The sequence below is a fragment of the Tamandua tetradactyla genome, chromosome 1 (assembly GCF_023851605.1).
Source record: "Tamandua tetradactyla isolate mTamTet1 chromosome 1, mTamTet1.pri, whole genome shotgun sequence".
NCBI classification, from domain to species: domain Eukaryota; kingdom Metazoa; phylum Chordata; class Mammalia; order Pilosa; family Myrmecophagidae; genus Tamandua; species Tamandua tetradactyla.
The window spans coordinates 29,016,004-29,031,505 of record NC_135327.1 but is presented as its reverse complement, the minus strand read 5'-3'; the positions used below and the strand labels follow the sequence as shown (position 1 = coordinate 29,031,505).

The following is a 15,502-nucleotide window of genomic DNA, read 5'->3' as shown; positions in this document are numbered from 1 at the left end:
CCTATCTCTGTAGGGAAACCCACAGGCATAAACCCTTGGGCCCACAAGGTGGAAACCCAAGGCCCCTGGGAGAACCTACAAAAGACACACACACACACACACACACACACAATGGGACCGGTGGGTGGTACCAAGGGGACGGGTGCTTTCCAGCTTCGGGCACCCCGCCCAGCCCGCTTTGGACTCCGACTCCGGAGGTGCGAGACCCAGCCTCCAGCCCCGCCCACTACCCCCTGTGCGAAAACTCCGGAGGGGAGGAGCCGCGTGCGGGGCCAACGCGGGTGCGCGCACCGCTACTCCCGCCCAGTTGGCCGTGGCTGCGGGCCTCCCGGAGGGCGGGGCGGGGCAGGGCCGGTGGGCGGGACGGGAAGGGCGCGCAGCTCGGTCCCCACCCTCCTCCCACTAGACTGTCTCCGGAAGGCTGCGCCGCCGCGCCATGGCTGGAGTGCTGGCGTTGCTGGGCCCTGCGGGAAGAGTGGGCGTCCGGGTCGGGCCTCGCGCCACCTGGATCTTGGGCATCACCGTCCCCTGCGCCCCGTCGCCCCTGGCCCTGCCCCTGCTGCGGCCGGGGCCCGACGCCCGGCTGCTGCGCACGGCTTGTGGGAACTGCTGCAGTCGCCAGGTAAGCCTCCCCGCCCCCACTCTGGTCCCTAGAGCGCCCCGATCCCCTGGTCGCCAGAGCACGGGGCCAAAGGCCGGCCACCTCCGCCGCAAAGGGAGCTTGGCACTTGCAGCTCCCCAGACCGACCACCTACAAGGTTCACGCGGCCCCAACTCCCTACAAGCAAGGAAGCGATCCATCCGGGGGACAGCCAGAGAACCTGAGGATCGGGGGGTCTGGTGGTGGGCGCAAGGTCGCACAGTCCGCAGTAAAGCCCCAGGTTCCCAAAGCGTGGGAGTTCAAAGAGAGGGTTGTAGGTGGGGCCTCGACTTGGTGTTGACTTCCTTGCATGGCCTTCGGTGTCGCTGGCTTTTCAAGTCACTGAATGTCAAGGAGAAAGTCTCGAATGGGTGCCTCTGTTTAACGCCCCCGAACACTTGCTGCTACTCCCTTTTTTGTCCTACCAGCTAAGAGGCTTGAGAACAAGACTCGGGCAAGAAATCTATAGTGTTGTGTTCTTTCATTAGATTTCCTTTTGGTTGCCTTCCATGTATGTAGTGAAAACTGGCTTCAATTCAGAAGGGTAATTAATACGAGCTGTCCTTTAAAAGAAAAATCTGTTACAGTTTTTTTTTAAGTGGCTCTCTTTAAAGTAAAAATAGTGATCAATAGTGGGGCAGCTGATCTGTAGAAAGAGCAAGTTTATGCCTGTGAGACAAAAATAACAAACTGGGACACTCACTCTGGGTTGGGGGAGTGCTTAAAGCTTTGGACTCTGGAGTTCTCCTGCCTGGAACAGAACCCGGCCTTCCATTTACCAGCACTGACAAAGCATCCAAAGTCTCTGAGCCTTTTCCTGAGCTTTCAAGGAGCTGAACATAGCACCTTCTGAGAAAGAATTTGGGGGACAGTTCTGTGAGCTAATGTTGGCCAAATACTGAGACAGTGCCGCACACGGAGTGAGTGCTTCCTGAATGTTCCACAACATTTTCAGTAAGTAGCAGAGTAGGACTTGACCCATACCCTTACCATGTGTCCTACCCTTTGCTGCCTTCTACTGACAGGCAGCACATGGACCTTTAAATCCTGAAGTCTGTTTGAGAATCTTCATGGGTCTGACACCTTCTCTACACAGCCGGTTGCCTCCTGGTGATTGTTTGCAGCTCTGTCCAGCTGCCCCTTCTTCCAGGAAGTCTTCCCTGACAGCGGTGGTGCTTGGGCTACCTCTGCTGGGCCTCTCGGCACCATGGATGTGGGTCTTCTCTGTACTCATTATGTGGAACTATCTCCCGTCAGGCAGTGAGGGCAGGGCGTGTCAGCTTTGTCCCCAGCCCAAGCCCTGACATCTGATGTGTGTGTGTATGTTCAGTAGTGACGAGCATGTTCTCAGACGCCTGGATTCTTGTCTTAGTGCATCACTAGCTAAGTGGCATTATTCAAATTTCTTCGCTTCTCTATGCTTCAGTTTCCCAGTCTATAAAGTAGGATGTTAATTATTCATACTTCATAGAGTGTGAGTGTAAAATGAGATAGTGAGTCTTCCTAGCACCCAGTACATCCTAAAATCATGTTAGCTATGATTGTTATTATAATCACAGTAAATGTATAAAGTTGCAGGGCCCTGTAATCTGTCCTTTTTTCTCCTGCTCTCTAGCAAAGGGGCAGAGTCCAAGCTGGTGGGATTAGAATGTAACATTAGTTTAGGACAAAAGATATTCATCTCCCTGAGAAAACTGTGCCCAAGCGCCGCCTGGGAGCAGATGAAGGGAGGGCCCCGACTTTGGCCAGAGCCCAGTACCTCCCCTGCCAGCTGTTTCTGGCTAGCCTCAGGCACCCCGTTTTGTCTTTGGGAGGCAGGAGTGTGCAGTGCCCAGCTAAGGTCTCCAAAGGTGCCAGACATTTCATTAAGTGCTCAGTAAGCTGGCACACCAGCTCTGCCTTCAGCAGGAGGTCTCTGCTCAAAACAGGATGGGGGCTGTGTGGCCAGGGAGAAACCTGCCTTTTCCCTTAGCCTTATGCTGTGCTGTATTAACCAGCCTGCCCACGTCAGCTGTAAGTGTTGGGCCAAGAACTTGAACTCTCTCAGCCCCCATTCCCCCTCCCCTCCATCAGTTCTTCCTCAAATGCTCTTTTTGGGAGGCCTTCCCTGGTGATCTGATGGAAACTTACAGCATCCCTCCCCCTAGCCCTCCCTGTCTCCTGTCCCTACCTCATTTCTCTCCATAGCATTTGCCTTGACATTTTACTTTTCTGTCACTTGCCCCCTCCTCCCACCCTCACAGGCAACTTGAGGGTAGGGTTTTTCTGTGTTGTTTGTTGCTGTCCCTGATACCTAGAGCAGTGCCTTGCACAGAGTGGACACTGGTGAGTATGTGCAGCTTACTAGTTAAGAAAGAACAGAGACCTTGGAACCAGACCCCGGGGGTCGGGGGGGAAGGTTTGAATCTCCACTCTGCCAGTAAAAACTGGTATGATTCTTGGTAAATTACTCAATCTCTCCGGCCTTCCAACATCCTCTTTGTTAAGTGGGGTTGATAACCGTGCCCATCTCACAGGGTTGTTGTGAGGATTTATATGATTAAATATTTTCAGAGCACTCAGAATAGTGGTACAAAGTCAACATAATACAGTGTTTATTATGAATGTGATTTATTGAAGAAATGAAAATAGGTATCACTCCAAATTATGTGAGCACCTTGTGGGCAGGGTCTTTGGCTCATTTGTCAACCCCTCCTGCCTCTCCTAATACAATACTTTGTGTTTTAATAAATACTGGGGATTGGGAGTGTCATACACATGCACAGTAAATGGAAGCATTTTATCTAAGTGCACACGCTCAGAGGATGCTTACTATTGTTATATACCTCCAGGGTAGCTGGAAGTCTGGCTGCCTTTTTGATTTTCTGTTTTGGCCCGAGGCCGTTTGCCAAAATAGACATTGAAAAGAAAAGCTTCCTTAACCGAGACAGCAGCCTTGGTCCTGGGAACCAGACAGAAGGGGGCATAATTTTGGCTGGGCCCTGGGTGAAGGGTGGAAAAAGATAAGGCCTATTCACATCATCAGCCTCAAAGCGTTGTTTGGCACATGGGCTGGTCTGGAGATGGTGCATCTCTCAGCACCCTGTGGCTGGCGGCTCGCCCATCTGCACACACACAGCACGTTCAGCAGCTGCTCAAAGGTGGGCAGGGCACATTTGTCAGCAGGAACTGCAGCCCCAAGCAGACATTCTGGCTGTGGTGGCCGCCAGACCTCAGAAGTCTTCACAGAAAGCAGGAGATGAATGTGCTGGCTCACAAAATGGAGACTGATGCGGTTTTCCTTGCCCTCCGCTCCAGCATGCCTTGATGTCCTGGAAACTTTTACAGGACACGAAGCGGGGCCGTCTGATCATTTCTGAGGCCCTGTGCCACAGTGGTGATGAGCGCATCGAGGCCCTGCGCCACAGCGGTGACGAGCACATCGAGGCCCTGTGCCACAGTGGTGACAAGCGCAGCACCCAGTCCCAGCATTGCCACCGGCACTTGCTTCCCCACTCTGAACCTCAGTCTCTCTCAGCTGTCAAAATGGGAGTAACCATGGGTCACCCGCCCAGGGGTCTTGAAGATTTCTATGAAGTGGTGCTGTTAAAGTGCTTAGCCCAGCACCTGGCTCAAAATAAAAGCCTGTCAAGAGGTGTGGTAGTTAGGTTCAGGTGTCAACTTGACCAAGTGATGCTGCCTAGTTCTGTTGCTATGCCCGTGAATAATTAGCATGTGAAATTCATCTATGGCTGATTACATGTGCAGTCGGCTAAGGGGGGGTACCTTCTGCAGTGAGTAATGTTTAATATAATTAGCTGGAGGCTTAAAAGAGAACAGAAGAGAGCTCAGCACAGCACAGCCCAAGCAGCTCAGCACACCTCATCTCAGCACTGGCATGCAGCTCAGCCCAGATGCTTGGAGATGCAGAAACGAATTGCCATGGAAAAGGCCGTTGGAACCCAGAAGCCAGGAAAGAAGGCCAGTAGATGTCACTTTAACCTTCCATGTAACAGAGAACCTCAGATGAAAACTAGCTGCCTTTCCTCTGAAGAATTATAAATTTTTAACTAAATAAATCCCCTCGTTAAAAGCCAATCCGTCTCTGGTGCATTGCATTCTGGCTGCATTGGCAGACTAAAACAAGAGGACATAGGCGACTTGCCTTAGATCTTAAAAAAAAGTGTTGTGCTTTATACCTATCGGAATTTAATCTTTGGAACACCATAACCAAATATTTCCCCCTACATTTTTAAGGGTTTTCATAACTCTGAAATAACTCAGAGAAAAAGCTAAATGGGAGGGATGGAACACTGCTCATCCCCATCTGTTTTGTTTGTTTCCTGAGCTGCTTAAATCAGATACCATGAAATGGTTCAGCTTAAACAATGGGAATTTATTAGCTTACAAGCTTACAGTTTTGAGGCTGTGAAAATGTCCAAATCAAGGCATCATCAAGACAGTGCCTTCTGCCCAAAGACTGTCTCTTGTGATCCTTGGCTCCTTTGTCAAGGAGAACTTCTGCTGGTCTCGCCCTTCTCTTTCAGGTTTTGTTGCTTTCAGCTTCTTGCTTCCCTGGCTTTCTCTCTCTCCTCTTTCTCTCTCTCTCTCTGTGTGTTCATTCCATTTATAAAGGATTCCAGTAATAGGATTAAGTCCCATTATGAATGAGGTGGGTCAAACCTTAACTGAAGTAGCCTTATCAAAAGACCCTACTTGCAATAGGTTCCTGTGAGTATATCACAGGAATGGATTACATTTAAGAACATATTTTTCTGGGGTACGTACAGCTTCAGAGCACCAAACCATCCCTGTTGTCTGGACATTCAATACTCCTGGACTGAGAAGCTTTAATGAAATTGAGAGATATAATTGCAGGTTTTGGTTGGTTGGTTTGTCTTTTTCTAGCCTCAGCTATACCTTGGGAACAAAAACGGTCTTAGTGGGGAAATAAGGAAAAACTCTTCTAACTAATAAACTTGACTTTTGTACAGACTTCGGAAGGGGGAACAAGTGAGTGGCTGTTGTGTGTGATTGGAAATTAAGGCTGATTCTGAGCACATTTAATCCAAGGATGAATTCTACTCCCCTCTTTGCCTTGCCCAGAATGCAGACCTTCACAGTGTTGGCTCTTTGGCTCTTTTTGGGAGATGGTGGAAAGGTCTGCTTTGTGGCCTTCTTATCTTCCACAAACATGCAACAGCCACAGCTTATCTTCTCCAGACCTAAACTGCTAATCATCATTCTAGTCGGCATGTGGCCTGATGCTGCGCAAGGACGACCAAGATTCCCCTCCCCAGGGCTGGCCAGAAGGGCTGCAGCTCTTCCGGGCAGAGTGGACATTCCTTTGGAAGGGGGGAGGTGGGCTGAGGTACCCAGCCTACCCTGTGAAATATTAAAAGTGTTGACTGTGTATTTCAATTGAATCAAATTCTTATGAACAGGAATGAACTGCTGATGCAGATGTCAACAAAAAATGAGCCAGGACAGCATTATGCTAAGTGAAAGAAGCCAGACACAAAAGGGCACACTGTATGATTCAAGAAAGTACAGAAAAGGCAAATCCGTAGAGACAGGAAGTGGATTAGTGGTTGCCAGGGCCAGCGGGAAGGGGTAATGAGGAATGACTGCTAATGGATATGGGGTTTCCTCCTAGGGGGAATAAAAATGTTCTAAAATTAGATTATGGTAATTGCACAACCAGAAATATATCAAAGCCTATTTGTCAGTTAGAGAGACACCTGAAGAGATGTCGGCCCACTGCAGTGCAGGTGGAGGGTCGCCAGCAAAAGTGCGACTCACTCAGGGTCTGGTGGAAAGACATCTAACTCACACAGAGAAGAGGCGCAGTCCGCTTCACTAGTGGGCGTGGGTTCCCATAGCCAAGAGCCTTGATCCATGGCCTGCATGGGGAGGGGTTCTGTGCACAGGAGGCCCCTTATCTGCTCCCCACAGGCCCCTTATCTACTAGGGGGTGCTCTTTTATCCCCCAGGCCAACACACCTGGTTCAGAGCACAGGAGGTATTTGTGGGTCCCAGGGAGAGGCGGCAGCCGCGCTAGGACTGTCCCCCACCACAGCACTGACCTGTGCGCTCGAATAGGGGAGCTTTGAGGTATGTCAATTACATTGTCAATAAAGCTGTTATCAAAGAGCTCCACCTTAGTAGTTACCGCCGTGGGTAGACCCTTCCCCCGGGGATGCAGAAGCCGCGTCTGCGGCTCACTGTGGACCCCTGACTGCCGGGGCCTGTTCGAGGTGATGCAGCGAAAGACACACACAGTTATGCAGCAGGGGGTGGGTGGCCTTCAAGTCTGAGAACGAAAATCAATAAACCTGTGGGACTTCAGGGTGGGAACGCCAGGGAGGACAGTGTAACAGGCCAGGGAGTGTAAAGGGGGGGCCTCTTAAAGACGGTGGTCGGGGAAGGCCTCATTCGATACAGCCCTGAAGGGTGAGGCTAAGCCCTGAGGGTACCTGGGGGGATGCAGTCCTGGCACAGGGGATTGCAGTGGCAGCACAGCTGGGATGGGAAGAGAGAGAGGAGCCGCGGGGTGGGGTCGGGCTGGGGCAGGGGGCTCTGTGGCTTCCGGGCGGGTTTCGAGTAGGGTGGCACTGTGCTCCAATGGGGTGTAATAGGCCCCTGTGACCCCTGAGTGGAGACTAGACGGTGGGCCGTGGGAGGCTGCGGGGGCTGTGGGAGGCTGCGGCACTACTGCAGGTGAGAGAGGAGGCGGCCTACACAGGGTCGCAGCAGGAGGTAAAAAGGGGTGGGAATCCAGATACGAGGTGGAAGCCACCCCCAGGGTTGCTGATGGATCGGATGTGGGTGGGAAAGGGACAGGAGTCCTAGTGGCATGAAGGATCTGGCTGGTGGAAAGGAACGGGGACGGGCTGGAGGAGGCTGGCGGACGGGGCTCCACCCTGGATCCTTTGCCTGGGCCGTTGACATTGGCCTCCGTGGCTGCAAACCTGGAAGTCCCCGGTCTGGGTGGGGGTGGAGCCGGACCCTGGCTGAGGTCCCACCTGGCTCCCAGGCCCCTCCCTTGGGTAGAGACACTGCGTAAGTTGTAGAAAGAACTGAGGGGCTGCTTGCTGGCAGACCCTTTCCATGTATTTTCCCCTAAAGTCATGGCCCCTGTACCCTTCAAGCATACCTTTTAGGCCAGGAGCCACAAGTTTTCTGCTTTTAGGATGAGACCTGTTCCAGGGGCTCCTCACTGGTGTTTTAAGTCCCTGCCTGCAACCCAGGGTGTTTCTTGGCAGTCGTGGTCTGGAAAAAGACAACAAGAAAGGAATCTCATTTGGGAGAGAAGAAACAGGAGGCAAATTGAATTAGACACCTGAGAGCACATTGACTAGTGGCCTCTGCCTGGGGCAAGGTCCTGATCCGAGAGGGGGACTGACCGAGTCCTGGGGATTGGAGAGGAGCTGGGGCCCGGGGCTGTAGGCAAGGCTGAGGGGACAGCACCCGAGAGGCAGGATGTATGCTGGAGCATGGAGGGTGGGAGTAATGAGAAGGGAGGATGGAGTGAGGGTGAGCAGGACGGCAGGCGGTGAAAGGATCCCACAAGGAGGGGCATGCTGCACTTCTAAAGAATACATTCCATGCAGCAAATGCCCACACTGTTAAAATGTAAAATTTGAAAATTCTCCCCTTACTTCTCCACCCATCCCCCACCCTAGACCCCTCATCAGATTCCAACTCATTCATTCACCTTTTGTGGGCCAGGCACTGGGCTGGACCCAAGGCTTCAGCAGAGAGGTCCCTAGCCTGGAGCTCACACATTCCGTGGGGAAGAGCCAATAGCAAACAATGAAATAAGACTGCTTCAGATGTACAGGCTGTGATAAAGGAAATGGATGACTGTGGTCATTAGGTTCAGGTGTCAGGTAGGCCTGTGATGACGCACCATTGTTCTGTTTCTGTGGACTTAAATCATCAGTATGCAAAATTCATCTATGGCTAATTACATCTGTGGCATGCATTCCACAATGAGTGAGATTTAACTTAATTAGCTGGAGGCTTAAAAAAGAGAAGTCAGAAGATAGTTTAGCAGCTTAGCATACCTCATTTTAGCACTCACAGCTCAGCCCAGACATTTGGAGATGCAGAAAGGAATTACCCCAGGGACAGCCATTGGAACCGAGAAGCCCAGAGAGATCAGCAGATGTTACTGTGTGCCTTTCCATGTGAGAGAGAACCTCAGATGAAAGCTAGCTGCCTTTCCTCTGAATAACTATAAATTTTTAACTAAATAAATCCCTTTATTAAAAGCCGATCCATCTCTAGTGTGTTGCATTCTAGCAGCTTTAGCAAACTAAAAGAGCGATGTTATAGAAAATTGCTATGGTGGAAGGTGGCAGTTGCAGCTAGATTGATCAAAGAGGGCCTCTTGGAGGAGGTAACATTTGCGTTTCCATCTGAAATGTGAATTGGAGTCAGTTGGATGGGGAGTGCCCCAGACAGGGGACTCAGTGGGTGGGGGACAGGGTGAGGAAGAGGAGAGCCAGAGTGGAAAGTACACTGAAATGGTCGGAGAGGCAAGCAGGGGCTTACCGGGTGTACTAGTCAGTTCTCTAGAGAAACAGAAGCAATAGGAGATATCCGAAAATATAAGATTTATAAAGATGTCTCATGCATCCTTGGGAATGGAAGAGTCCTAAATCCATATGGCAGGCTGTGAAACTGGCAACTCCAGTGAAGGGTCTCGACAAAATCCACAGGAGAGGCTTACTCGTGAAGAAGCAGTGAAAGAGTATCCTTTCTTCCTTAAAAGCCTTCAACTGAATGGATTATCACCTTGTGGGCATGCCTTAGTTGATCGCAGATGTAATCCACCGTAGATGCAATCAACTGACTGATGATTTAATACACCAGCCTTCCAGTTTATCAACCAGTCGCAAAATACGCTTGCAGCAGTAGTCAGGCCAGTGCTTGCCTGATGAGACAACCGGGCATAATCACTTGGCCAAGTTGACCCCAGAACTTAACCATCACACCCAGTATATTAGTCAAGGTAATCTAGAGAAACAAAACCAACAGACTATAGCTGTAAATATGAGATTTATAAAAGTGTCTCATGCAACCATGGGAATACATGAGTCCAAAATGCGTAGGGCAGGTTGTGAAGCTGGCAACTCCGATGAAGGGTTTCGACAAAATCCACAGGAGAGGCTCACTGGCTGAAGCAGTGAAAATTCTTCTCCCTTAAAAGCCTTCAACTGATCAGCTAAAATCCAAGCTGATTAGATTATTTCTTGTGGAAGACATGCCCTTAGTTGAGCGTCAGTGTAATCCACCACAGCTGCAATCAGCTGACTGATGATTTAATATACCAGCCTTCTGGTTTATCAAAATACCCTTGCAGTAACAGGCCAATGCTTGCCTGACCAAAAGACTGAGCATCTGGTCAAGCTGACACCAAAACCTAGCCATCACACCTGGCAACCCTGCATGATCCTGTTAGAATTGATAACAAATCCCAGTGCCCAAATCTCACCCCAGATAGGTAAAATCAGGGTTGAGTGCCTGGGCCTAGGTACAACAGAAAAGCTCTCTTGGCAGCTGCAGCTTCTGGAGCTCATAAGAAACTAGTATCTCAGGCTTCACACAACACGTGCTCAGAGCCCCCCACCCCCACCCCAAATCAGAGGCAAGGCCAGGAGGTTCCCCTCCAGCTCAGATAGGCCTTGGTGTGCCAGTGCACAGACATTGGGTTTGGAGGCTGCCGACCTTACCACCTGGGAGCGTTGGACTGACATTCTTCCTTCTGCCTTTGAAGTGTGGCTCTGCTGCAGCCTCTCTGCAAATATAAGAATGATGAGATACAGTTGCAAAGTCAGTAACAAGCTAACTGACCCAGATAGAGTCTATTGAATCAGCTGTGGAGATTGTTGTTAGACTTAAAGAAATTATCATGTGATTAAAAGGGCCTTATCAAGAAGTGGCTATTTTTTTAAATGTATTTATTAATTAAAAAATAAAGAAACAGTTATTTTATTTTTAATCCAAGTAATGGTGGAGGTGTTTCCTCCTAACATCTATAGGTACTATAGGCCCTATAGGTACTCGAAAAATATTAACAGATGCCACATGCAGTGAATTACTTCTGTGCAGATCCCAGTGTATTAGTTAGGGTTTTCTAGAGAAACAGAATCAACAGGAAACACTTGCAAATATAAAATTTATAAAAGTGTCTCACGTAACCGTGGGAATGCAGAGTCCAAAATCTGCAGGGCAGGCTGTGAAGCTGATGATTCCCATGGAGGGTCTGGACGAACTCCACAGGAGAGGCTCGCTGGCCGAAGCTGGAAGAGAGCCTGTCTCTTCTGAATCCTCCTTAAAAGGCTTCCAGTGATTAGATTGAGCATCACTCATTGCAAAAGACACTCCCGTTGGCTGATTACAAATGAAATCAGCTGTGGATGCAGCTGACCTGATCATGATTTAATTCTATGAAATGTCCTCATCGCAAGAGACAGGCCAGCACTTGCCCAACCAGACAAACAGGTACCACCACTTGGCCAAGTTGACACATGAACCTGACCATGACACCCAGTTAGTACACTAGCTGGAATCAGCCCTCTCTTTATCAGTTCAGATCTTGGGTGCAAATCTTGAGCTTTTGCTTCATTTATTTCACACTGTCCTTTTTTATTTGGAGACTAGCATAGGTACCATGTGCTCAGACTTGTGAACTCTTGATGGCCTGGGTTCTCATCTTGCTGGTTTTGGGCCAAGATCTTGTGCGTCTTCCTGTAAAATGGGAAAAATAATCCTGTCTGCCTCAGAGTGTTGTCATGAGGCTTACATGCAGCAGTGAAGAGAGAGAAAGCATCTAGAGGATCACCTGGCTCAGGGAAAGTGCTCAATAAATTATCATGATTGTCCACAAATCTGGGATGCTAGGATCCTGCTTTTCATTCTGCTGATGATGTTAGTCCAGCCTCACTAATAAAGAGGTTAACGGGCCTCTCAGTGGGTAGGTAAGAGAGGATAACATTGCCTGAGGATCAAAGCTGGGGTGACCACTGTCTAGGGCCCAGCACTGCCATAACAAAGTACCACAAACTGGGTGTCTTAACACAGTGTATTATCTCACATTCTGGAGGCCAGAAGTCCGAAATTAGGATTGGCCGGGCGACGCTCCCTCCGAACCCTGTAGGGGAGAATCCTTGCCTCTTCTGGCAGCTGGTGGTTTGCCAGTCGTTGGTGTTCATTGGCTGGCAGTTGTAGCACTTTAATCCCAGCCTTTAATCCCTGTTGGCTGTCTTCTCTCTGCTTTTCTTGGTTTTGTCTCCCCTTCCCATAGGACACCAGTCACATTGGATTAATGGCCACCCTACTCCAGTATGACCTCATTTTAACTTAACTCATCCCACCTACAGTGACCCTATTTCCAAGTCAGGTCACATTTGAGGTACTGGGGTGAGGACTTCAGTTTATCTTTTCGGGGGCATGATTCAACTCAGAACAACCAAGAACGGACTGTCACTCCTGCCTTATGGTGTCCCCTCTTTGGTTGATGCACAGGAGCCCAGCAGAATCACTGAGACCACGGGTAAGGAGAGAAATAACACAGAGGAGCGAAAGCAAAGCAAGTCGCAGCAGCTGAAAAAGATTTTTAAAGAATATGGAGCTGTTGGCGTGTCACTGCACATCGGAATCTCATTGATCTCCTTGGGCATATTCTACATGGTTATTTCAAGGTGAGAGTCTTGAGAGTCATAAATATTCATTTTTTTGCTGTCATGTAAGATTCTCTGTGAATAAGAGCTTTTGCTTTTTCTCTAAGACCTTTTATTCATCTAGCGACTTTCATTTGCATTTTCAAAAATACTGTCATTTATCTCAGACAGATTGACTTCTTAATTCAATACCCTTGCTACAATCGTTTTCTTGGTTTTTCCCCGCAGTGGCGTGGACATGTCTGCAGTCCTGGTGAAACTTGGATTTAAAGAGTCCTTGGTACAGTCGAAAATGGCAGCAGGCACGAGTACCTTTGTGGTGGCCTATGCCATCCACAAGCTGTTTGCCCCAGTAAGGGTCAGCATTACCTTAGTCTCTGTGCCCTTGATTGTCAGGTATTTTCGGAAAGTGGGCTTGTTTAAACCTCCAGCTGCAAAGCCTTGATGAACTCTTCAACTGTGGGCACGGACAACCTATTTTTTTCATATTCCATATTTTGGCTTGGTTTTAGGAGTATGGGTTGATGCGGGGAATGGGGGTGGGAGGTTAGTGGCTCTATCCTTCTCACGGATGTTTCATCTTTGCCAGCAAAATTCAGGTGTTTTGAATAACTGTCACTTTTTGTTTTATCCATCTTGCTAATGCTGTTCATCACAGGGCACATATCCCTATTCTAAAATGTCAGCAAAACATCAGAAATGAGCTGTTATCTCAAACAAAACTGTCAGCCTACCAAGTATTCCCTCTGAAAGATTATTGGTGAGGGTCTGTCTGTAGACACCCCAGGGGTTCATCTTTGCTCAGGTTCTGAAAGAGCAATGATTAATTAGGTTGTTTTAAAATTCCCTTTCCAGGCTGCCTGTGGTTTAATATGCAATATTCTGCAAAGCAGCTGCTAGTGCTACAATTAAAGAAGCAATATTTATGACTTGACAATATGTAATCAGGATCTAAATTAGAATCAACATTTTAGACATTCATTACACTTGTTTGGGGGAAACTAAAAAAATAGGTATTTCTGTGCTTCCAAAACACCTTAAAATGTGGCCAGGACAGGACCTCTCGGGGATATCCTAATATTTCACTGAAGTAGGTTAGAGTCATTTGTTTTTGATTAAGTACAATTTGGGAACCTTGTCCAGTAGTTTGGCTCCCGACACCCATATCCACAGAGGAATTTAGATACTGCATATATGAAAAGCTGAGACAACCTCTGCTTAATCCTCTGTATCTCAAAATTCATATCTCAGAACTACCATCACAAATTGTATAGCTGCCCATATTTGACTTAAAATTGTTTGTAAAAAATTTTGTCACCCCCCATAAAGGAAAATTAGTATAACTTGTTATAAATGGAAGGCAACTATAAAATAAGTTGGCAGGAAAGAGGGGTGGGGGGGCAATGTAATTAAATTCTGAGCCAGTTTTGCCCCATGACTGGTAAGTAACCTGAGGCCCCTAACCTCTCTGTTATGGAAATTAGTTAAGTGTAGAAATTCAAGCACTGCTAGACCCCAGCTGAGACTCCCAAGTCAGAGCAGGCAGGTGAGAAGGAATTCCTTCCTGTGTGACTCAGCATCACTAGATGCTGCCCCAGGCCGTACCCTGGGCTCTAGTTCCACACTTTGGGAAGCCCCGATTTAACCAGTTCTGCCCTGTGCCATGGTTGACAGAGTTGTATTTTGTCCCTCTGGCTCTTCAGTCTTTAAAAAAAAACAAAATTTTTTAAACATTACGTTTGGGCCACTCAGAAAACTAAAGAAACTGTGAACTGACCCTCCTGTTTTTTCTGGCCATTGACAGCTCCATAGTGAGCCCATAACCAACATCATTCAGTTATTTCACTTTTTTTTTTTGGCATGGGCAGGTACCAGGAATCGGACCCGGGTCTCTGGCATGGCAGGTGGGAATTCTGCCACTGAGCCACCACTGCACCGCCCTTTTTCATTAACTTTTAAAAGAATCTTTGAGGAGACGAGTTCTCCACTTGCAAGATTTTTAAAGAGTAATTTTTCTTTTCAAGCAATCTGGCACATTACCAAAAGGTTTTACAGATTTAAGCCTTCTGGAACTCAATTCCAAGGACACCTGTGCCTCTGAACAAGATGCCTACTAGTCCTTACAAGGACTGGAGCAGTTTAGGCTCATCCTGTGTTGTTTAATCGGTAATCTGTTTGCATCAGGGTCCTAACCACTTTCTACACCACCCTCCCTACCATTCAATTTCCTAGTTATGCCTATGCACAAAAAGCTAATTCTGACCCCTACAGGTTTAAGTTTAAATGTTAAACTTTGACTCTTAATTAGAAGACATGGGAGTGGACCAGAAGGACAAGCAATGCAACTATTGTACCAGATAGCCATATTGTGATCTTCTAAACCCCAAGTCCATTCCACTCCCATGCCAGTAGTCAAAACAGTAAAGACAGAGAATGAGATGTCAAAGGATCAGGGAAATAGAGCTTATGTGAATTCACCAGCAAGATGTACAAATTGCTTATATTTATATCGTTCTAATGGAACCCAAAACGTTTATTTTTAAAAGGCAAGCCATTATTCACCTCTAATTTTTTATCTGACAAAGTGAACCATTTAAGTTCTATGAAACAAATAAACATCTTTGTAAATTTTGTGTCTTTTTATTCTCGTAAGCCCTGATTGTGACCAGTGTATTAGTGTGCTACAAGGAGATATTTTCTTTGCTTGAGTGGGATTCTCTTTGGGAAGATATCATAGAAGTTTCTGTTAGTATCACTGGTGAAGTTAGTCATGTCAACTATAGCTTGGATGGATGAGACAGGACTACTTTGGAAATAGAAAAATGGTTCAGCTCAAGACTTCTACGGGAACCACAGCTCTTCTGTTTTAAGAGGACAAAGTGAACACTGCAGTTTCAACCCAGTCCTATTTTCAAGTTTCTTCATGTTAATCACTTATATTTAGCTATTTCTGCTATCTAGTCTCTTCCATTGAGTTAGCCATAAAAGCCTACTCTCTATTAGCTCAAAGTTCAGTACTTCCAAGTTTTCCTTCATCATTCTCAAATTCACCTTTTTTTTTTGGTTGACGAACATATGAAGTTGTTGGCAAACAGGCACATTACATACACAAATATATAACTATGAATTAGGAGAACACTGAACCTGAGAGACAGACCAAAAGAGTAGACACACTCATGGTGCCTGCTCATTT

General features: G+C 47.7%; 1 protein-coding gene across 1 annotated transcript; it reads left to right on the top strand.

The window, feature by feature from the left end:
• Window positions 1-386: 386 nt before the first annotated feature.
• FAM210B (family with sequence similarity 210 member B) lies at window positions 387-14,937 on the top strand. Its single transcript, XM_077113537.1, has 3 exons — window positions 387-622; window positions 12,155-12,330; window positions 12,538-14,937. The coding sequence occupies exons 1-3, from the start codon at window positions 437-439 to the stop codon at window positions 12,752-12,754; spliced, it is 579 nt and encodes a 192-aa protein (XP_076969652.1). The 5' UTR covers window positions 387-436; the 3' UTR covers window positions 12,755-14,937.
• The last annotated feature ends 565 nt before the right edge of the window (window positions 14,938-15,502 follow it).